The sequence below is a fragment of the Mugil cephalus genome, chromosome 16, assembly GCF_022458985.1.
Source record: "Mugil cephalus isolate CIBA_MC_2020 chromosome 16, CIBA_Mcephalus_1.1, whole genome shotgun sequence".
In the NCBI taxonomy this organism is placed as follows: Eukaryota; Metazoa; Chordata; class Actinopteri; order Mugiliformes; family Mugilidae; genus Mugil; species Mugil cephalus.
The window spans coordinates 13,425,852-13,447,606 of record NC_061785.1 but is presented as its reverse complement, the minus strand read 5'-3'; the positions used below and the strand labels follow the sequence as shown (position 1 = coordinate 13,447,606).

The 21,755-nt window shown below is 41.4% G+C and overlaps 2 protein-coding genes and 3 non-coding genes across 5 annotated transcripts; 3 read left to right on the top strand and 2 right to left on the bottom strand.

Annotated features, from left to right (window-relative positions):
* Positions 1-6,798: 6,798 nt before the first annotated feature.
* On the top strand, positions 6,799-18,836 carry LOC125022890 (cerebellar degeneration-related protein 2-like). Its single transcript, XM_047609877.1, has 6 exons — positions 6,799-7,237; positions 13,986-14,098; positions 14,423-14,571; positions 14,656-14,820; positions 14,914-15,121; positions 15,468-18,836. The coding sequence occupies exons 1-6, from the start codon at positions 7,159-7,161 to the stop codon at positions 16,233-16,235; spliced, it is 1,482 nt and encodes a 493-aa protein (XP_047465833.1). The 5' UTR covers positions 6,799-7,158; the 3' UTR covers positions 16,236-18,836.
* Positions 18,837-19,051: 215 nt separating this feature from the next.
* trnar-ucg lies at positions 19,052-19,124 on the top strand. Its single transcript has one exon. It is a non-coding gene; the product is annotated as a tRNA-Arg (tRNA).
* A 344-nt stretch (positions 19,125-19,468) lies between these two features.
* On the top strand, positions 19,469-19,540 carry trnam-cau. Its single transcript has one exon. It is a non-coding gene; the product is annotated as a tRNA-Met (tRNA).
* Positions 19,541-19,634: 94 nt separating this feature from the next.
* mrpl58 (mitochondrial ribosomal protein L58) lies at positions 19,635-21,569 on the bottom strand. The gene is made up of 6 exons (XM_047609297.1): positions 21,240-21,569; positions 21,018-21,042; positions 20,876-20,935; positions 20,648-20,730; positions 20,354-20,523; positions 19,635-19,848 (listed from the first exon to the last, which is right to left on the bottom strand). The coding sequence occupies exons 1-6, from the start codon at positions 21,399-21,401 to the stop codon at positions 19,764-19,766; spliced, it is 585 nt and encodes a 194-aa protein (XP_047465253.1). The 5' UTR covers positions 21,402-21,569; the 3' UTR covers positions 19,635-19,763.
* trnaq-cug lies at positions 21,568-21,639 on the bottom strand. Its single transcript has one exon. It is a non-coding gene; the product is annotated as a tRNA-Gln (tRNA).
* Between the last annotated feature and the right edge of the window lie 116 nt (positions 21,640-21,755).

The following is a 21,755-nucleotide window of genomic DNA, read 5'->3' as shown; positions in this document are numbered from 1 at the left end:
TTTTCATGGACTGTACATTGGATATTACCTTTCCTTTCTCAATTTGTTATTTTGAAACCTTTGTCTTGTTTACGGTAGCCTGGTCTGACCGTAAGAATTCCATCGTCGGGCGTGTTTCAACTGATAAAGAGAAAAAAAATACTCTGTATCCAGCTGGATAGTCCAACAACTTGTATGAGCCATTGTGTTGTCAGCAAATTCACCTCTACGGTTCTCAGATGACACATATGACCCTGTTGCGATTATTCTCTGACCATTGACTGTGTAAAGAGAGAAGGGGAACTGCTTCTCAAAAATTAAGCCAAAGCAAGTAGAGCTCCCCCTGGTGACTGGCTGCAGACATGTTAGCGGATGGGACTCGGGCAAAAGTAAAACACTAAAATACACATCAAATAACTTTTTCAATGATGGTTTGTTAGGTAGTTAATATTATGTTGATGTGTGTTCAAGTGTCAATTTTGTTGATAAGTTTCGTTTTAGTTAGTTATTTGACGCTGTTGAAACAGGATGAAACAGGATAAAGTAGTCCTGTGTGTCCCGTGTGAGATATAAAAAAAATATACATAAAAAAAAAACACAGTGAATCTAGGAAATGTGTTTTAGCTCAATTTTGATCTAAACCAGAAACCCATTATCAAGATTTAAAGCAGAAAATGAATGAATATAAATCAATTTTGTAGACATAAGTAGATAAGTCTGTGTTACTAATCTTGTGAAGCTATTTTTCTGGTCAACAGTGGTGGACACTACTTTGGTGCACCCATCTTTTTGTGTTCACACCTAAGGATCTGAAAACAAATGCGGTCATAGAGCTTTATTAATAGGGCCTTTTATAAGATCCTTTATAAGTTATTTATAAGATCCTACCGTGGTACTTCCCCTGCATAAGATATACAACGAATGGTCTACCACAACTGGCAAAGGTGTGTTAGCCAGTTTAAACAAGATTAAACAAAAATGGGACTAAAATTGAAGTGCAGCCTTTTTTCGAATCTATGTACAAGGCTTTTTTATGTGACACAGAAATAAGCAATATTGCAACATCACCACCTGTGGGCTGGTTATGACATACAACCTATAAATAAACCAGTGGCTAGTTACTCTCAAAAAGTTGCTAGAACTACATGGTATTAAAGTGTCTTTTTGTGTGTCTACTGTTTGCTGCTGTCAGTGAAAGTAACGGCACAAGAGCCATAAGAGGGAGGCAACTCAATCAAACTACCTTTTTTAGTTAAGTATTGCATTCTTGCACATACTCTTGGTTATTTCGAGTTATCACTTGTAGATTCCTCAGCATATTCATCACTGATATAAACTGAATGTCTTGTAGTCAGCTGTTGTAGCAGGTCTGCATTGCAGCCTACAAACGGAGGAGCTCCTCACTGAAGGGAAGACTTACATATCATCAGAACTGTTTTATTGTAGGGCTGTCTCTGATAATGATGGAAATGGTCAGTGCTTTAGGAGGCACACTGTGTAACAATGGGCTGATTTGCATTGACGCCCTGTGTGGGGAGGTCTTGTGAATAGAGGCTTCTGCCTCAATCAGTTTCTTTTCAGACTTTGTTGTGGGCAGACTCTGTGAGTAGCGTGATAGCATTTTAACCTTGTGACCCCTTTGATGCTGTCAGATACACAGTGCACTCACAGCTACACACCAAACACTACTCAGCCTTATTCGTTATCTTGACTGACGCACATGCACAGAAATCACTCTGTTCTGCTGAATTGAATTAGTAAGACTTTGCAGGTAAATTAAGTATATAATGTAAAATATGCATTTAACAAAATAGCTTCAGTGATTATTTTATATAGAGCTCCAATGTTTGTTTTGTTCAAACAGTATAGCAAATGGAACATGTTTAATTAATAATTATATACATCAAACCAGTAGATCTCTAACACTTGTCAAGAAGTATAAACAACTTACAGTAATTCCTTGATTAAAAAACTCAAATTTAAATTTTACAGGAGCTGGTGATTCATTGTCTGTTGATCAACATCTTGATGAATTTAATCAGTTTAATCAGATTCGTTAAGTTTTTGTTTCAGCACCATCTCTTACCATCAGGGATAAAACAGCGCCTATCATCTTAATTAATGATTCAGGAGTAAATACTGATAATGGAGATATTTCTGTCTCATAATATGTAAACTGAAAGGCCTTGGAAGTGATGAACTATGGCTGACACATTTTTCTGTACAAATCATAGATCTGATCTGGAGTCCCTCAGGGATCAACACTCGATCCACTGTTGTTTTACACATTTTACATCATCCATACACACAGTTTATGTTACTACACACTAACACACTCCTTGTATCGCTGTTTCTGGAAGATTCTGTCTGACTACAGGACTTTTCTGTAAGTGAGTACCACGCTGGTGACAAAATCTGGTGTACCCCCCTAGTTGTGATCATATGTTCCAGATAAAAGCTCGATAATTCGATGCATGGGAAGTAAGTGGAGTCTTGTCACAGAAGAATGCAGAAAAACATATTTATACATGCATTCACGTAGACTAACACAAATCTGTCATTTCGGTAATTTATAGCAGTGCATTTGGTTGTTTTTAAGATTCTCACTCAGCTCCTTTGTTTTGTTGGGGTTGTCCTTTAAAATGCATGTGATTCCTTGAACTTCTTGTTAGTGCGCTATCTTACATCTGCTTTCAAAATAAAGTAATTTACTTTGAAGAAACAGGGCTTTCTAAATTAAATGAAGCTCTGCTTGGTCGCTGGCTTTGCATCATTCAGACAGAATTTATAGAAATATGGGGAAAAGGTCACATTTTAGATGAATTATATTTTGTTATAACGTAACTGCATTGCATTACCTTGATAAGGGCAAAGCTTAAGGGTAAATAGCATTAATAATTTAAGTAAATAATTTGACTCCATGTGCCCCTATTCCAGCCTCATACCAGGATTTTTAGTTAATTTATTTCAGCTTTTTTATTCTCCTTTATATGCAGGAATGGAACGGATGACGGGGACATAATGGTTTTTGTTTCACAGTCTTTTCTGTTACCCTTGTTCTTTCACTGGATGAGCGCCATCATCACTGTCAGCATTAAACGAGACACAGAAAAACAGATCTGTGGGGCAGCGCATTTGTTTGCAGGTGCAGAAATCATTGGTGTGTGATAACGGGTGCGTGGTTTCCTATGAAAAGTTTGTGCACCAGGATGGAAGAGAGATTGCTAACAACGTGGCTATGATAGGAGTAATCTCTCACAGAGAGAATAATCTCATTCATGGTGGTGCTCATATTTCTCACTTATTTGCCCAACTGTGACAGCACTTTCCACATTGCAATGGCCTTTAGAGACATGCTGATTTCTTACAAAACAGCCACTGGAAAAAACACAAAAACACCCCTTTTTTGTCTGCTTTCAATCAACGGAAATCTGATCTCAAGAATCAAGAATCAAGAATCAAGAATCTTTATTGTCATTATGCAAGGCACAACGAAATTCTGTTCAGCAGCTCTTGGTATAAATGTACAGACCTGAGATATATAAATAATATAAATATAGAATAGGAAATATAAAATAGAATAACAAGTTAAAATAAAAAATAGAATTTAAGAATAAAATAAGATGAGATGAGAGGTAGTAGTGCAATCAAGGATATTTAAAGTGACCAGTATGAATATTGCATGTATAGCAGCATGTTTAGACAAGGGGCAGCATGTTTAGACAAGGACACAGATGTCTGCTTTGAATCAAGTTTTTTAGTCCCCGGCCAGTCTTTTCCTGCGTAGTGAAACCACAGTCTCTGTTTATAACGTATGTGCCGTACAGTGATTAAGCTGTGGAGGATGGTGACACTTGACACAAAGTCTGCTGTTTTTGGAGAATGTGACGCGTTATCAACACACAATCAAATCTACGTCTATCTTCCCTGCACAGTCGCCACAGCAGCGAGCCTTATCGGTAAAGCAACTATTTCTGTCTGTGTGTGAACTGTCGAGCTGTTAAACCACAGTCTCCAGAGGATGAGACGGCTCTCGCGGAGTTAAAACCCACCATCTGTACTGAAGTGCCTCATCCAGGACATGCATGTCACCATGTTACGCAGATAGGACGTGGGTGCCAGTTGATTTCTAACAGACAGGTGAACCGCTTTTATCTCTCTGGCAGCAGAGAAACGTACAGCATGTGGATGCAAAGTCATGCTACACCTGTTTTCGTAATTCAAAAGATGTCTCCTTCGTTGTGACCGACGGCAGAACTTCCAGCAGCATTAGCGCACGTTAACTTCCTACAGGAGATTTAAATGACCCACTTTTCACAGATCTGTGACACACGAGTGGCTTTCATTTGTTACAGTTCACCAGCTGGTCGACTTTCTAAAGATGACAGGAAGGAGAGAAAGCAATAGTTAAACTGGTATTCTGTGTCACTTTGTTTTTAATTTGATTCATCACAACTGCGATGACAGATCACAGGGCACTGTTAATCTGATGAGCAGTTCAATGCGATTCATACACAGTGCTAAACAATCCAGAATAAGTTTTACTTTAGTTTAACTTTTAAAAACAATACCTTACAAAACACCCAGAAAATGAATAAAATGCAATAAAAGATGAGTAATATAAAACAAAATAACCGTAAAAGGTAAAGTGTAAGGCAACAAAACACATCACATTGTAAATTCACAAATATAATGAATCAGGTACAATATGAGTACTTTAATCTTAAGGTTTGTCTATATGAATGAGTCTTAAAAAAGCTGCTTCAAACAGTCCAGCAAGTCAACAGTCCCGGGTACTATCACCTTTAGTTTAATAATTAGAACAGGGGAAGGGAAGACGACAAGAAGATCTGATGTAACTAGGAGTAAGGCTGGTGAAGTGAGCTCAAATCAACCTCTTCCAACTTTTGGGTTCAGTCCTGCCAGCCCAGAGGCGGCCTACAGTTTCATGGGGATTTCATCCCAATACTTAATGGTAATCAGGGTACTGCTGTCTCGTCTTTAGAGGTCTGCTGTCCCTCCATTAATATGTCATCACTAACCCATGCGACTATCACATGTGCTCAGGGCGAAGATGCTCTCATGTGTGAAAAGCACGACCCTGTCAATTATTCTACGGCAAATGCCAGTCAAGCAGAAAGCACGGGGTCACTAGAGGACGCTGGGACCTCAAATCCCACTCATGAAGTCTGTTTCTGATCTTGGGAAGACCTTCTTTGACCCTGCCCAGCTCTCATCTACGCCCTTGAGACGGCACTGGGAGACACAGCAAACCCTCTGGCTATGGTGAAAGCTGATGTCCTGGATGAGCTGGACTGCCTGTGCAGCCTCCGTGGCATCCAAGTATCACCTCATGCTAACAGTAGTGACACTGACCCCAGTCAAATTCAAAACTAATGAAAAAAAAGTCAGAAAAGATGGGGAAGGAAGAAATGTCATTGACCTCCAACTGTAAAACCTTTCCTGTTTTGGCTGTCGTCTGATTATTACCCCTCTAGTGCACCTGTTGCTAGTTTCATTAACACCAAGCCAACTGAAACTGGTTAAAACCTGTCTTTATAGATAAGATAAATAAGTGTTCCTTTGATATTTTTTGAGCAGTTTGCTCTTGAATAATCATTCAAAGGACTCCATGTGGTTTGTAAAGAGGTCAACAGGAGTATTTCTGGAGTATTTTAAGCTCAAGTGCCAGAAAGGTTCACTCGTGTTAAGATGACGGAGTATGAATTACCAGATCGCCCTCTAGTGGTGTAAGCAGCCACCGGCACAATTTGCTGTTGGAAGGGAATCAAACTACAATAAAATTTTAGGACCAAGCAGAAGGTGCGCACTTGTTAATACAACTGAATTGAAACTGAGTTAATAAAATAGTAAATATTTTTGCCAATTTACTATTTGAGCATGAACGTTCATGTGAACTAAGATTGTTAAACTGAGAAAATAGGCATTCAGGGTAAATTATTTTGGGTAGTGGTATTAAAAAAAAATGTAAACAAATACTCTAGGTCTATTTTACATAAACTGCACTGTACATACGCAGTATTAACTATGAAATGAGAGTTATTGAGATTTCCCCCCCAGTTTAATTAGAGGCACCAAAGAGGATCTTTGGGGAAATTTGAAAAGTGCATTCTTTGCTCAGATAAACAAATAAGTCATATTTTCAAATCTGTCACGTCTCCTCATATCCACTTTTAATATGTTTTCATTTATTTTTATTCTTGTATGTTTTGACAGTTTTTCAAGCCTTCTTGGTTGTCGGATAATGTATGAGGTAATGCAGCGTTTAAGCGCCATCCGAAATTTCAGTTGCAATTTTAGAAGTGCCATTTTAATCAATTAGCTGTGCCTTATCCTGACGTGTGCCTTGACATCAGTCTGGAGCAGCGGTGTAAAGCTCATATTAATTCAGGGCCCTCATTTGAACAGTGACATAACAGAATAATAACCTTTAACGACAAGTCCAGGGGTTCCCCCTTGTTTTAGTGCAAAACAAGAACAAGTACATTTGGAGAACTAATAAAAAAAAATGAAATGTCGTACAAAAAAATGGGCATGTTGCCGTCTGTTATTTAGTCCTGTGTTTCTGTTGTGTTCTGTCCATTTCCTGTACTAAAACAGCGGGCAAATAAACATAAGAATAGCAGTTATTTGCACTGAAAAATTCTTCTATGTAATTTTCACACTTTGCAAATTAATACTGCGGGCCAGATTAGACCCTCTGAAGGACCGCCTTTGGCCCGCGGTCCGCATGTTTGACTCCTTGCGGTCTAGAGGGCGCAGTTGGCCGAGAGCTGCAAGACAATGGTGTAGTTTACAAGCAGCACGTGAAGGCACCTCGAGTGTGTTGCTGAAGACGGGGGGAAAGGAAGTGCTGTCATCGTAACAAATCGCTGCCACGTCTGTAGGCTCCTCTGGTCGGAGCACCGGGATGGGCCGGTGCTGGGCGGTGGTAGAGGGATGAGAGGAAGAAGGGGGAGTGACCGTGGAAACTGGAGAGGAAGGCACAGAGGAAACACGTAGAGCAACAACGGGAGAGCGGCTCCAGCCTGGAGAAGGAGTGAGCGCTGTCTTTTCCTTGAGTCCTGTCTACTGCTGCTGCTGCTGCTGCTGCTATTGTTCAGACAGAGAGGGGCTATCCCTGCGGGTTTCTCTGGCTCAAGAGGAGGGGGGTCCCCCATGCTAAGCTCAGGGAGAATGGAGGAATTCGTGACCGAAGAGGAAGAGCCGTGGTACGACCAACAGGACCTGGAGCAGGGTAAGGCTAGACACCACCATCCTCCCCTCCTCCTGCAGCATCCCTCCTTGTGTCAGCTGCTGGCGCCGGCCGGTCAGCTGGCCTCCTCTTCAACAAAGGCTCTCCCTCTGCGAGACAACAGAGACGTCATCTGCAGCTTTTTTTTTACTTCTCGGTTTTAATGCAATCCTTCCATTGAGGCAGTTTCCGAGCAAAAAAGGCTGAGCTTCTTTGACAACAATGCGCTGAAAGCATGCCAGGCAGGGCCTTGACTCTACTGTGAAGTGTCAGCATCAGATCGGTGTGGTTGATCCTCACTAACAGTGTTATCAGGCTGCATGTGGTTTATGGAGGCTTTAACGAGGCATCAGTATGCCCTCAGAAGCTCCTCAGATATTATGTTTTTTATTTCTATCATTTTTTACGCAAGTTGATTGGTCCAGTTGTTAGGGAGAGGCTCAGGAAGTACACAAAGCCCTTTTAGGTTGCTGTGTCCATGTTTTCAAAGGCACTGACCCTTAAAATTTGTATTGTCATGAAGCCGGAATATACACAAGATTAACCTAGATTTAATTCATCTTTTAATTTCTTGACATGTGCAATTCAAGATTCTTAAAAAAAAAAACTACCGCTGCTGTTTTTGAGGTTTCTACATTGGAATAAATGCATTAAAATATACTTTTGTCACTGTTATATATCAAATAATCCAAACGGTGGCAAATGATGAGAGCAAATTAAGAAAAATCAGCAGATTCTCACACTTGAGAAGCTTGCCGAAGAAATTTGTTATTAAAAATGTCAAAAACGTGTCAACTAACAGCTTTATTGTCTAATGGACCCTGTTCAAAGCCGGTTAATTAACTTCTGCCTTTGCATTAACGCCACCGGCCGTGAACATTAACATAATAAGTGTAGTAAATCTGATCTACATAAACCCTAATGGTCCTGTTATTTGAATCTGTTTATGTAGATGCAAATATATGTAAAGGGCCATTTAAAACGTTTCCTACATATCTAAGCCTTGAGAACTAATAACTATAACTGACATTTTGGATGATTTTATTCAGTGTAAATTATTGTGAAGTATTTATTAGCCAATTTGCTACTTAAACTCATGTCCTGCACAACTTGACATTGAATATTAAACGTGAGTTATATAATGTTATTTTCTATATCCGTGGCTCCTGCGGGCCTTTTTAACTTTTCATAAAAGTGTGTAATGAGTCACTGCGTTCTCTGCACCTCTTACTCCATCCGTCTTCTTCATCCCTCAATTTCCTGTTTTTAATCACCTTCTAATTACAATGGTACATTTCACTTGGCTGTGGGGAAGTGGTCTTGATGCCGACTAGAAACACACACGGATAAACGCACTTGGCATCATGATGTCACGGATTCATAGGCCAAGTTTTTTCCTCACACGTCGGCGAACCTGAGGGTAAAAATAAATCTCTTGATTAGCTTTTTATTCAGGGAGACAGTGAAGATGAAAGAGTGGGGAAAGAAGCGAGATGGAACTAAATCGAGCGACGGCAGCGCAGAAATGAAATCAAAGTCAAAATGGATGGCGTCAGAAATAGCGCCTTGTCTTCGCGCGTGTGTCCACGCGGAGACAGAGGGAGAGAAAGACAGAGCTCTGTGTCTGACGGAGCGGGGCAGAAGACGAGCTGAGCCCACGGCCCCAGCTCGTCTTCTGTCATGTGGCCTTTCTAACGGCCACGAGTCCTTCGCCGAGAGACACCGCTGTCATTGTATTACTTTGATGTCATGCATGAATCACTGGGAAGCTGATGTTCTATAGAGTCAGGCTGACCTGGGGGGCTGTCGGGAGGCTTCCTTGCAAGGTCTCGTAATAAAGACAGACATTGACAACATTGAGGTCCTGTTATCGCTTTGGAATCATGAATGTTATAATAAAAACTGAGAGGTGAATCTGAGTTTGTTTGAATTTGCCTTACCTTTGATAGTTAGCCACAAATTAAGTAGTGTTTAGCAGTACGTTTAAATTATTCCTATAATTTAAAGGAGAGGAATTCACGGAATAAGAAAAGTGCTTCCAAAAAAAAGCAAAGAAGGTGGCAGAAAAATAGAGAAATGGCTGAGCCTAATACAGTTGCTAATATAAAACAGCTAATATTAATATACCAACATCAGGTTAGCATAAATACAGGCAGCCTGTAGCTTGTAGCTTCGCTAGTTTGTCTGAAGCTAACAAAACAAATAAATCTCACTAATTGACACTAGATTTGGTCATGTATGGTCATTGTTTCAGTAGAATTGTTTCTACCTCTACCTGGAGGTGACAAAACATTAAGCTAGCAGTCGTTTATTTTCTATCATTAAGAGAAAGAATATATAACATCTTTCAATTCAGCCAAAAGATTAAACAGTGAAGGACAGCCTGTGTCCTGTTGGTCAAATATTCTTTTGTTTTCCTTGTTTTAACCTGACCTCCGCACGAAATTTGAAAATCTAGCTGTTCTAGCCTCTACGTTAAGGTAAGCTAGCTAGCTGCTGGCGCTAGCTTCATATGTGCAGTAAAAACAACAGAATGGTCTGTTTCTGTCTGTGGCGCAAGGTATCGTGATGAAACATGAGGAGGACAAAATATTAAGCAAGTTGAAACGTAGTTTGCTATCTCATCTGTTACCTGTCGACAAAAAATGAACCGTCATCAGCGAACGGACCAAAAAAAAAAAGGAAATGTAAACACGGAAGCACCGTTTTCCCCAATTCAAACTGACAAATCAAGTTCTCAACAAACACAGTTTATTGAGTTTGGTTGCTCATGGCTCAAGTTATAGTTTAAATGTGGCAACCCTCGCACACCACATAAGGTGTCTTATGTCCCCCACAGATCACTCAACCTGTGGACATGCTTTGATAATACCATGTTTTAAGCAAATGAATTTGTACAAGGGCTACAGGAGAGAGATTGTCAGACATTAAACTGCTTCCTTCAGTTTCTGTGGCAGATGTCAAACTTGGAAAGCCGAGTCCTCCTGTGGAATGCTAATTAAGATGTAGTTGCAACTCACGTTTCAACTCTGAAGCCGAAAAAAATAGCATGGATGCAGACGTGTAATTGGGATGCTTCTTTGTTTGGGCCCATTGTGCATTAGCCAGAGCCTTTCCTGGCTCGCGGCCAGGGAGCGAATGCGTGGCTCTGCCAGCTGCGACTGGAGGCTCGTTGGCTTGACTCACATTTGATGATAGGCTTCCTTGACGGTTGAAGCTTTCGTGTCACGTCTCAAGTGTTTACGTCGTTCGAGGAATGAAATGGAACAGTGTAAAAGAGCAGAGTTCGCGGGAAGGAATAAAGAAATGTTGCAAGACATTGCTGCTTTGGAACACAGTGCGTTAGTACTGCTGATGGTACGGAAAGGCACTCTGCTGTAGCATTAAATATTAAGTCAGGGCTGCAACGCAGGGAAAGGGGAACAGGAGAAGTCTTGTTTTTCACATTCCAGTGAATCCCAGGGGTGACACGCACCTTTAAAACACGGCCTGTGAAAGACGTCACCACCACCACCACCACGGACTCTACGGTATCACTGCATTTGTTTGCATCTGAAAAGCAAATAGTTAATAGTGTTGGTGGAGTGATTTATGTAAACACACCAACGCACTCACAGCTGGTTGCAGCTGTTTTCAAGGAGCGTGCAGGAAATGGATGTATTCCTCATACGTGATGTAATTACTGTGCGCTGGAGTTCCGGCCTCAGTCATTTCACCCAGTGAGGATCAATGTCAGGTCTGTGTGGATCAAACAGCAGTCAGTTGTCGCGTATTGACCTGCAAAGTTGTTTGCTTGTGCAGTAAATTCCATCGATTGGTTCTCTGTCCTCGCTGCTTTCTTCTTCACTCCTCCTCCTCCTCCTCCTCCTTCTCCTCCTCCTCTGTTGTTCTCTTTTCACAGAGGCTTTAGTCTGTGCAGTGTTCACTTTCCCACTCTGGCAGCCAAAGAGCATTCGACATGTGAATGTGGACACCGAGAAAGTGTTTGGACAGTTTTTACTTGGTGACATTTGGGTTTTAGATTTCTGTTTTCGGCCACAACAACCTTTGCTTATGTAATTCAGGTTTCTTTTTATTCATGAGAGGAATGCTAGCCAGACTAGTGTTGTACTTACAGCAGCTACTGCATCAACTGTGTTTGATAGAAATTCTCTTCTATTGTGACAAGATGATGGCTTATGTTGGTAGCCATGGCTGCGGACACTGACAATGCCAACTACACACTGCATCATTCAGACTAACTACCCCTTCTTCTTTTTTTCTTTTTTTCTTTTTTTACAACAAAATAAAGCCCAGAAAAGAAATATGCGCTTCAAAGTTTGTGTTATTATCGTAGCCCAGCTGGGGTAGCACACCACTGGCTACTTTATGTTCTCATACAGTTAATTAGCAAATGTGTCAGCAAACAGTTGCCAATTTACGCAACTTTAACATATTTCTGACCATCCAGCAAATCCAAAGTCCAATATTTTAGTCTCCACCAATGTATTTCTCCGAATAACTTACCAGATTTTTAACATCTGGCCTCTTGAACTTGGCAGATAGCATGCAGTCGGCTAATCTGGTCTGGTGCTTTAATTAATGTGGATGAAAGTGAAGGAGACTGAACCAAAAAAACATGTTGCAGACATTTAAATCCAAAGCCAACTGTCTGAGGTCTAGTGAAGCTCTAAAAGCTGAGGAAATTGCAAAATTGGATGATAATGCTTTTTGGGTTTGCCGCTGTCGGCGATCCAAGTACAAACACCTGCCATTTGTTTTTACATGGTTGTATTACGATATCGTTATTATGTCGTATCAGTGACCGTCAAATTCATCACCTCATCGTTCTACTGTCTCTGCCGGATGTTTTTATGTTATTATTACCTCTCAGGGCTTTAATGCCTGCTGTAATCACATACCATCGTCTGTCCACGTCCTCATGAAAGCACTGACTCTAGTGTCAAAGAGGCATCCACTCAGTAATAGTACCTGAGCTGTTGGCTCCAGGGCCCCGCAGGAATTCATTAAGCTATCAGCACAGAAGGAAAGTCCGTACGGGGCTGTTGGGCACAGCAGGCCTCACTTGCTACTCATTAGTCTAAGACAGGGCTGTTAATTAGGGGAGGAGTGTGTGATTTCGCAAAATTGAATACTGAAAAATAGAGGTTAAACAGTGTTGGATGTTGGAAGCTAACGCCAATGTCAGCATTTAAGGGTGGACATCTCATTACAACAGGAGGTTGGTAAGGAATGGTATTTTTAAAGGTTTCTGTGATAAATTCAACCCAACAATTAATCGGGTACGGGTTAGAACTAAACTAATAATGATTCAGACGGACATTTAAAATCATATTTTGGCCACTTGCAAGCAGCAAAACATGCTGTGAGCAGCCCTGACTTTTTACATTTTATTTGGTTTATTTTTTTCATTTTTTTTTACATATTCAGCAACTTTTAGCACTGTTTTTGGTCTCCACCAGGTGTTAGCAGCATTAGACTAAAGCTAAAAGGAACAAAAATCTTTTGCAAAACTAAATAGAACTGCTGTGTCACATTAAGTCATACTGATAAATATAAATATTAAGAATTAGAGGTCACTAAAAGATTAATGCACCAATATCTGACAAGCAAGTTATTTAACCAGCTTCTTTTTCCCACACTGGGATATTGTGCAAATTGTGTATTATTTTGTAAAGTAAAAGCAAAATTAACCAGCTTTGATATTTTAACTGCAGATTATTATGCATTGATTATTTCTTGACAAATTATGCTTTCAAATTCCTGGTTGTCCGACCAACATCATCCAAATGCAAATACATTGAGCTTACAATTATAGAAAATGCAGAAAAAATGCAATTCACACGAAATCAGACAATAACGTCCTGTTTGTATAAGTCTGAGGGAGGATTTCTGTGTTTACTCCAACATTGCATTTTCAGTGGTGCAGGAAATGCTGTAAGTGGCCTGGCGTCCGCCCCATTCGTTACTGAAGTCAGAGCGAGGACAGTATGAGAGATGACTTTGTCGGCTGTTTGCTTTAGTCCCCCGTTTTCTGAGAGGTCACACAAGCCACACCTTGCTGACTCAAACGCAGCCATATAGGCCATCAGTTCTGCTGAGTCAGAGCACAGGAAGAACAGAGAGTGATGGCAGTGACTCATCTTACTTAGTGGGTGCATTAGCAGTCTGCGGGTCCAAACACAAACAGTGGACACCGAGTATTTTTGCTCGATACTTTAAATGTAGGTTTGTCTTCCTTCAGAAAAGTGAACGCCTCCAGCACCCCGGTGTCTTGAATGTCAGCCTATTTCCTGCCCTAAAACTCAGCGGAGAGATGTCTCTTCAAATAAACTTGGCACCAATCTCTGACCTTCACTTTAAGTCAGCAGAGAGAGGACCTGCAGGGGGACAGGCTGCAGAACGTAGCGCTGTCTCCCTCTACTCCTGATCTCCCTTCATAATTGAACCAGTCCACCGCAGACCAAGGCGACACGATGGGCCATTCGATCATTCCTGGGCCTTTTATAACCTTGCTTTTAATAGAACAGCGCGTTCTGTCTTTTGTGAAAAATGTCATCTAAATAGTGCGGCTGCAGTATGTCTTTTTCTGGGAGATTAACTCCTCCCGTTTTATATTTTCTTCTCAGGCCTCTGGCATTAATATTCATCCGTCCTGCCTTCATCTATTGCTCATTTCGTTTATCCTCTTATGTCACTTTTTTAGGTCTGCTTCACTTTTTTTTTTACTCAATTCCTTTCTGATTTCTAGATCTCCACTTGGCAGCAGAACTGGGCAAGACTCTGCTGGAGAGGAACAAGGAGCTGGAGGACTCTCTGCAGCAGATGTACATCACCAACGAAGAGCAAGTGCAGGAGATTGAGGTATGAACAGTGAGCCCTGTCAATGTTTAAATCCAGCCCAGTTTACTCAACCACTTCATCTTTGTATTAAAATCCTAAAGAAGTGGATGAGGCTGCAAAATGCTGCCTATTCCAATTTAAATCAACTAAAGCAGAGGTAAAAAAAAAAAAAGTTCTGGACTAAGCGAGAACCAGGATATGTCCTTTAACTCTCACAAAACAAGTCCCCACAACTGCATTCTTTCACCTGCACGATGTTATCTCAAGATTATAGTTATCTTGCTTCTGTCCACATTGTGGATTGTAGGCATTCCTATCAAATGCATGCCTGTGTTTGTCCCCCAGTACCTGTCGAAGCAGCTGGAGGTGCTCCGGGACATGAACGAGCAGCACGCCAAAGTGTACGAGCAGCTGGACGGGACGGCCAGAGACCTGGAACGCACCAACCTCACGCTGGTGACGGACAGCAAGGCGTCGCAGCAGAAGATCGAGAGGTGAGGCGGGAGCTGGGAGTTGTCTTTTTCTCCGTCGCTTTAAAACTCTTCCACTCCTTCACGAGACTGTGCCCCATTCACCAGATTAACGGGGACTATCGAGGCTTTGCAGAACCAGGTGGAGTCTCTGTCCGGGCAGGTAGAGCAGCTTCGGTCCATGGAGCAGCTTCGAGTCAGGAGGGAGAAGCGAGAGCGACGCAAGACCATCCACTCGTTCCCTTGCCTGAGGGAGCTTTGCACTGCGCCCAGGTGCTTATGACGTCATTCACAGTGCGAACAGCTGGAGAGCAGGTTAGACTTCCAGTAAGAAACCAGATTGGTTGTATTCTTTCATTGTTACAGGTATGAGGACGAGTTTGTGGTGGGCAGAGCTGAGAGCTTTACCGTGGAAACCAAGCGTCAGCCGTTTGAAGAAGAGAACCAGCACCTGAGGGAGGCGGTGTCGGCCCTGCGAGCCGCCGTCTGGACTGAGAGGGGCCGTAGGGAGGTGGTGGAGAAGGAGTGCAACCTCCTGATTGGGGAGTTCTCTCGGCTGCAGACGCGGGTTCAGGTAGGTTGCAAAATGATACACCAGAAGTTTTCCGTACCTAGGAACATGTATTTGTGCCACTGGCATGGATTCAGATTGGGTTTTGCTACATGGTTTTGCTACCAGGAAGCAAAATTGTCTGGACAAAACAAGTCTTTCATTAGCATTTTAATTGGTTCTAGCATACTAAGTCACAATGACTGACAATTAGGTATTGCTTGGTTTGGGCACTCATCCCCTTCACCCAAGCCGAAAATTGCTTGAACATGATGCCCAACTGAACAAGCAAACAACAATTTTTAATCGTGCGGAATAGTTAACACTCACTTATGAACTCACTAAACATTTGTTTGTTTTTTCCTCGCAGGACGCTGAGAGCTGCCAGGCAAGGGTTCGGGAGTTGGAGGTGGAGCTGCAGGAGCTTCAGCAGCTACGTCGCGCTCGGACTTTCCTGCTGAGCAGCGAGGACGACGGCGTGGCTCTCACCCAGACTGTCCTCAGCATCACCCCGGAGACCGACACCTTCCTGGAGGCGGAGGCTGGGGAGACGGGAGGAGGCGTGAGGGAGGAGACCGAAGGCGGACGGGGCGTTGGAGGCGAGGCGTTGCCCGAGTCCAGCCCCGTGAGGAAAAGCTGCAGCGACACAGCGCTCAACGCCATCGTGGCCCGGGACGCGTCCGGCCGCAGGAGAGTCAGCTACGCCCTCCACGCCAACAGTGTGAGGAAGAGAGGGATGTCCATCCTCAGGGAGGTGGACGAGCAGTACCACGCCTTACTGGAGAAATACGAGGAGCTGTTGGGGAAGTGTAGGCGCCACGAGGAGAACCTGTGTCACGCCGGGGTCCAGACCTCCAGGCCCGTCTCGCGAGACCCTTCCATGAAAGACTGTGCCATGGGCTCCACCCCTGCACCGCCTCCTACTCCCACCCAGTCTCCTTCCACGCCTGAAGCCATTGAGAGCATCAGCAAGCAGGTGGAGGCGGTGGATAAGCGGCTGGGGCAGAACACTCCAGAGTACAAGGCCCTTTTCAAGGAGATCTTCTCTCGTATCCAGAAGACCAAGATGGACATCAAAGCTACCAAAGCTGCTAAAGCAAGCAAGTCTGGGAAATCAGGAAAATCTAGTAAACACTAAATGTACATGCATTTAGTGGAAATTCACGTTAACTGAGGTGAAATCAACGGGATTTTCACACAGAACTGAAAATGAAACTGGAAAAAAAAAAAAAAAAAAAAAGAATCTGGCTCGCATGTGATTGAATTTTTGCGATATTCAGACGCATACAAGCATATAGAACATGAATGAATCTGTTTAGGCCTATCCCCACATATTCTTCCGTTCCAACTAAATCTATATTGGCTTCACTGCCTTATTACCTTACACACTACACCCACAGTACCACAGCAGTAGCAATATGTTGCTCATAAGTGCACTAACAGTAAAAAGCTCTACAGAAAAACACAAAAACTCTGCATCTCTGACAAGAATACGAGTTTAAATCTAACCTAATATTAACATGAACCTGTACCTTGTGTTTATTATAAAGGAACTATACTAACCTTTGTTTAATTGCGCTAACACAAAGCTTGAGCTTACCTTTCAAGCCACAGTGCTGTCAGTCTACAAAAAAAAAAAAAAAGACCTTGAGGTGCTAATGACTCTACTCCTTCTACGTCTGTCACTTCTCACATTAACACTGTTGAAAATTTAATACAACTTTTGTCTGAATGAGGTTGCTACAGTTTATTTTAAGATTTATAGTGCCTCGGCAGGAATAGTCCAGGTTAATTTACCACTCCCTCTCCCAGTGCTGATAAACTAAGCTAAGCTAAGCTAAGCTAAGATAACCCAACCATCTGCTGGCAGTAGCTTCAACAAAGTGTTTGTTAGATGTGACATGAAATTACGATGCTAACATTAAAACTGGTGTTGCCTTCAAATGGGGTCGTCTTTACCATGAACACAGGAAGTATCTGAACAGATGGCTATTAACAAACTGCTGTCAAAGATGGTGGAGGACATGGAAGTTTTTTTTTTTGTGGAAAATTAATACAGTATATTGTAATTTAGCCACATGTAGTTTTCTTTGTAATTTTACAGTGTGTATGATGAAACTGTTGTACTATTCTAGACAGCCTCATCCTTTCTACGTTAAGTTTTCATGTCGCTAGCTTGCTAACTGTTAGCCTCGGCGACTTCTAGATGTTGACGGTTGCCTAGCAACTCACAATTTGTGGCGACGGTTTCGCAGCGGACACCAAGCATTTGATAGTGTACATGACTCCCCCCGACGTGACCACAAGTGCACCAGATCCATCTGAAGGTAGCATGAGACTGAAACTGGTTTTACATTTACAAATTGAATCCCTCCACTGTGTGTCACTTCAGCTCTCTTATGAGTACTGAAGTGACTTGATATTAATATAGAGTAGTGAGTATATGATCTGATTTTATTGTAGTTTTAGATAGTGAATGAGTTGAGTTCTATGAGTGATTATCCCAGTAAATTATTAGAAGCTGCTGTCTGAGACAAGATGCAAAGGACAATCTCTGCAGATAGTTGTTTTCACTATTTCTGGGCATTATGAAGACTCATCCTACAGAATAGGATATAGTATATAGCCTTCACTACTGTATAAACTATTTTAGAGACAGATTTGTTTCTACAACTAACAGACCAAACAATAAGAAGAAGCAGAAATATGAAAGTGAATGAGCTTTGTCATTGACATTATTGGGAGAGCACAGAAAAGGCCATTTAATGTAGACGACATGAACGTTTGTGCGGACTGGATTTAAATAAAATAATCTGTGGGGCTTTTTCTTAACACAAGTGTTAAGGCAGTTGTTTTTTTTTTTGTATAAAAGAAAATGTAACCAGTATAAGGCTTCAAACCAGGGCTTTATCTAACACCTAGTAGTCTTACCAAACTATAAAACTGACCTGCAAACATATTGCACCTTTTTCACAATATACAATACCTATGCCTTTCCTTCTGGGTGACTTCCTGTATGTAAACCTTTGTTATAATGAATGTTGTTACAGCTAATATTTTATACCCGATTCTACAGTAATGTCAAAGACATAACCAAGCTTGAAACCTTTTTGTGGCACAGCTGACAACTGAGGGACCCTACACTAGTGTCCAAGGCAGGAAGTGTGTAAAAAAGGAGGTGTATGATGGAGGTCTGATGGATTTCTGGAAAGAAGAGATGGATTCATAGAGAAGGTGTCTTGAGGTAAAGTTTGCAGTAATGTAATTGTAATGGATAACTGTAGTGTGAGGTGCATTTGAGTTCAACGCTCGTGGCTTTTAGAATGATTCAAGTGTAAGGAAATGGGAGTATGTGTTAGCGTAGATGAAATGATGCCAAACCAGGGCCTGTTATAATTTTCTAAAGGCTCATGAGGTTTCTGTACTGTAATGTCTTACCTATTGCACTTGAAAATGTCTTATGCCTCATCTTTTGCATATTTAGCTAGTTTGTACCTTTGTGTATTTATTTGTGTGAAGTTTTTTTTTTTTTTTTTTTTACTTTGTCAGTGCCTACATGTGAATGTCAATAACATGTTGTCAGAATAAACTTATTTAATTTGATTTTACTTTTATTATCAAGTTTAAAGCTGTGCATTATAAGTTTGTAAGATATATGAGTTAAGTCTGGTCTGACATTAGTTCATATCGTTACTGAACCGAGACCTACTTTGCCATGTTAATAAAGCATTCAATATAATGCGTGCTGTGTTGTTGTTTTTACAATGTTTTTACAATTATACTAAATGGGGAAATGGGAACAACAATGTACTACTAGTTGCGCCCATGAATTTATAGCAGTTGAGGCCTCAATAGTAATGACAGGCAGGAAGGAAAAGTGGTCGCAACAATGATAAGACAACCGTGTGTGGTGGGTATTATTTCTATGCAACAGCGCTTCATTCATGTCAATCTGACCGCGTGGCCTAATGGATAAGGCGTCTGACTTCGGATCAGAAGATTGAGGGTTCGAGTCCCTTCGTGGTCGTCTTTTAGCAAAATATTTTTATGCAGAAGGTGTTAACACGGTTCGTTTTAGGTAGACGACGTAAATCCGCGATTTAACTGAAGCATTTGCAAGAGCTTTTCCGTTTGTCGTACGTATAAAGAACCGATAACATGGATTGAACTACCGCTTATATTATGCTAACCTAACTAGCTGTTAAACGCTAAGTGAAACTGCACCTGGGTCGTCTTGGTAGAATGCTATAGGAGACTTAAGCCATACTAACAGAAAAAAAATGAACACAAATAACATGACATATATCTATCAATCATTACCCGGTATCATTCTGCATTGAAATACGAACATGGAGGACAATGTGCCAATGTAGCAGAGTGGCGCAGCGGAAGCGTGCTGGGCCCATAACCCAGAGGTCGATGGATCGAAACCATCCTCTGCTAAGTGTTTTTGACAAAATTTTAATATTACGTTTTTAGTGTTATTTCCGATATAATTTATTTTTCGTTAAATGTAAGAAGGAACTTCACATCATACAGCTGCTATTTGTCATGAAACAAGCATTTTTGCGTTTATTTTACAGAAAAATAAATACAAAGTAATTAACACAGAACACATAGGTTTACAAGTTATTTGACAACACAATCGTGAGGTAGAACCACTTAGTCAGTCAAAGTCCACCCGTCTGCTCTGCTTGATAGCCGAATAGATCTTCTTCTGTTTGAGTCGCTCTCTGTCCCTCTTCTGTAACCTGCACAACAGAGGGCCACATAGAAGTTACATAAGACACATTTTTTGATAAAGGATCCCCAAGGAACAGTTGCTGCGTGTTGCACTAATAATCTGAATAATAGCTCAGTCCGCAAAAAAATTTGCTCTAACCCAATCATACTGGTGGCGCAAACCCTTGGGTCTGTAGGAAAACATTACGACTTATTAACCACGTAAAACCCTTAATCTGATTAGTTCTCTCTGCTTGAAATGAATCCACTCTTTCAACATTTGATGATGTGACATATTTTATGTGTAAAGTGTACGAAAAGAGGAACAAAGTTAAAAATCTGGATGTATTCCTATTAAAACTATTTATCCTTGTCAGGAGATTTGGGGAAAAAATAAACTTGGAAGGCAAATTCTGAATGTGTTTTGCATTGTGAAAATATATTTAATGACAGGACGATCAGAATGACTAATCAGGTTGAAGTAATACTGTCCATATAAACACCGTCAGCATGTACTACTATTACTAATAATACCTGGCTTCTTTAAGAGCGATGTCTTCAGCTGTGGGTTCATAGGGCTTCTCACTGGCCTCAGCTATGATGGCAGAGATCTTCTGCACACAATCATCAAGGTTTCTTCGCTGACTCCTGCTCAGCTCCGACGTCACCAGCAGCTCCCCAGCTTTATTGATGCGGTTTTTGTTCTTTGCAGAGTAAAAAAAAAAAAAAGTAAAATAAAACAGTGTTGGATTAGGTTAGGACAACATACAAATGGCTAACTCTCGACAATTAGACATCTTGCTGATGGCAGTGCATTTGGATATAAACCTTTTCAAGGATTTTTCGTCGTACATCCTCTGGGATCCAGTCAGCTGTTTGCACGTGGAAACGGACTTCTGCTTTTGTGCTGACTGCGGCAGGAGAGGTTAAAGACAAGATTACTCTGATGATAACAAGAAGACGTAGAAAATACTAACATCTAACCTTGATACACTTGAGGTCTGTTTCTTTTGCATTAAAATGTATTTTCTTAATATAAAAATGGACAATGATAACCTTTATTGACATGCTGACCACCGGGACCACTGCTTCTGCTGTAAGACACTCTTAGACGGTCTGCAACACAAGACAAGAAGACATGAATGAATTGGCAGACAATAGATTGATAGGGTTAGTAGATGTGCGGTGTGCCATTTACCTACTGGAATGTGCACTTGGTCATCCTGGGGGGAAAAAGTCAAAAAAGAGAGTGGTCAGAGATAAACAGCTAATTTAATGGCAGCCCAGTTTGTCAGGTGACTTAAGGAGTTGTCAGATAACATACATTTAAACGTGGTGACATTTTAAGGAAGTTTCCAGTGACATCCTTCCTGAAAAAAAATAAACCATTCTTAGGCTTTATATTGTTTACTTCACTGACCTGTGTGGCGTTTGTCCCTCGGGTTCCGTAGCTTACCCTCGGCAGAAAAGAGTTGTTAATGTGTCTTAATACGACGCTCCTTGACAAAACATGATGTGGAATCAAGGTTATTCCTGTAATACAACAAGGTAAATAAAAACGCCGTGCCATGCATGCCGCCATGTTGGAGTGACGTCGTCGCGACCGGGGAAGTCACGTTTCAATACGTTTTACGTACGTATCTGTTGCCGAGCGACGGTTGTAGTTCTTTTGGGGAGCTGAATTGAGTTGTAAATATATTTAGCGTTCGTACTTGACATGGGTGAAGTGAAGGGAAAATAATAAATTTAGGTTCCACCGAGATTTGAACTCGGATCGCTGGATTCAGAGTCCAGAGTGCTAACCATTACACCATGGAACCACATGGTACCAGTCGGAATATTATGTATATGACAAATCATCTTGTTATTGTGGTCAACACTTATTGTTATTGTGGTCGACTTTGGTGGTACCAGGGCTGTGCTTGACCACATTAAC

What these genes read in the sequence shown, in the direction of transcription:
- mrpl58 (XM_047609297.1), bottom strand. Translation starts at nt 21,401, where the DNA reads ATGGCGGCATGCATGGCACGGCGTTTTTATTTACCTTGTTGTATTACA. An exon ending in CCAAGTGCACATTCCAGTAG is followed by an intron (nt 20,936 to 21,017) that starts GTAAATGGCACA and finishes CTTGTGTTGCAG; the next exon opens with ACCGTCTAAGAGTGTCTTAC. An exon ending in GACGAAAAATCCTTGAAAAG is followed by an intron (nt 20,524 to 20,647) that starts GTTTATATCCAA and finishes TACTCTGCAAAG; the next exon opens with AACAAAAACCGCATCAATAA.
- LOC125022890 (XM_047609877.1), top strand. Translation starts at nt 7,159, where the DNA reads ATGCTAAGCTCAGGGAGAATGGAGGAATTCGTGACCGAAGAGGAAGAG. An exon ending in AGCAAGTGCAGGAGATTGAG is followed by an intron (nt 14,099 to 14,422) that starts GTATGAACAGTG and finishes TTTGTCCCCCAG; the next exon opens with TACCTGTCGAAGCAGCTGGA. An exon ending in TCGCAGCAGAAGATCGAGAG is followed by an intron (nt 14,572 to 14,655) that starts GTGAGGCGGGAG and finishes CCCATTCACCAG; the next exon opens with ATTAACGGGGACTATCGAGG.